This window comes from Eimeria mitis, genomic scaffold (genome assembly GCF_000499745.2).
Source record: "Eimeria mitis Houghton genomic scaffold, Emh_scaff7021, whole genome shotgun sequence".
Lineage (NCBI taxonomy): Eukaryota > Apicomplexa > Conoidasida > Eucoccidiorida > Eimeriidae > Eimeria > Eimeria mitis.
This window is the reverse complement of record NW_013575106.1, coordinates 1911-2539: the sequence shown is the minus strand read 5'-3', so window position 1 is coordinate 2539 and position 629 is coordinate 1911. Positions and strand designations below refer to the sequence as shown.

Here is a 629-nt window from a genome sequence, read left to right as displayed (position 1 = left end):
ATATATGTGTGTGTGTATATATATATATATATATAACCACACGGATTGCATCTGCGTATACAAATACAGTACAGCGCACAGCACGCTTCTAATCAACGGCGGAGTATTCATGTGTATGTCTTTAGTGCATAGGCAGTGACAACTAAGCTAAGCTGAAAGCTAAGCTGAGGTTGTAACGCTGGGGACTCAATAGCCTTTGCATGCACACTATGGGGGAAGTATTGAGGCCGGCAGCAAGCCGGTACCCGAAAGCCTAGACAGCCGCTGCATGGTAGATATCTGCATAGTGCCAACTGCTAAAGTAAAATACATAAGCAGAGAATTTTCTACAGTTACAGCACACAACACGTGTTATGTTGCACCTCCAGCAGTTCTCTAACGTTCATAAATATATTTCAACCACGTTGCTGCTGAATTCTCCCTACTTACAAACACTATTCCCCACACACTTTGTTATACTTGTATCCTTACTTGTGTGCTGCAATGTTTGTCGACTAATCCACTAACTAAATGTAAAGCAAAGTGAATAGACAGACAACAACTAGTATGGTGCTGCATCCTGGTTAGAGAGCTGCATCGTGAGTATTATATTAGTGAAGCCGCATCGTACCCGCCTTCTATCGCTCTCG

General features: G+C 42.8%; 1 protein-coding gene across 1 annotated transcript in view; it reads right to left on the bottom strand.

Moving 5' to 3' along the window:
- Positions 1-617: 617 nt before the first annotated feature.
- Positions 618-629, bottom strand: part of EMH_0090050 (uncharacterized protein) — a gene marked incomplete at both ends in the record, with an annotated part of 495 nt that continues 483 nt past the window's right edge. Inside the window, one exon of the mRNA XM_013501525.1 lies at positions 618-629. Coding sequence (XP_013356979.1) covers positions 618-629 — 12 coding nt within the window.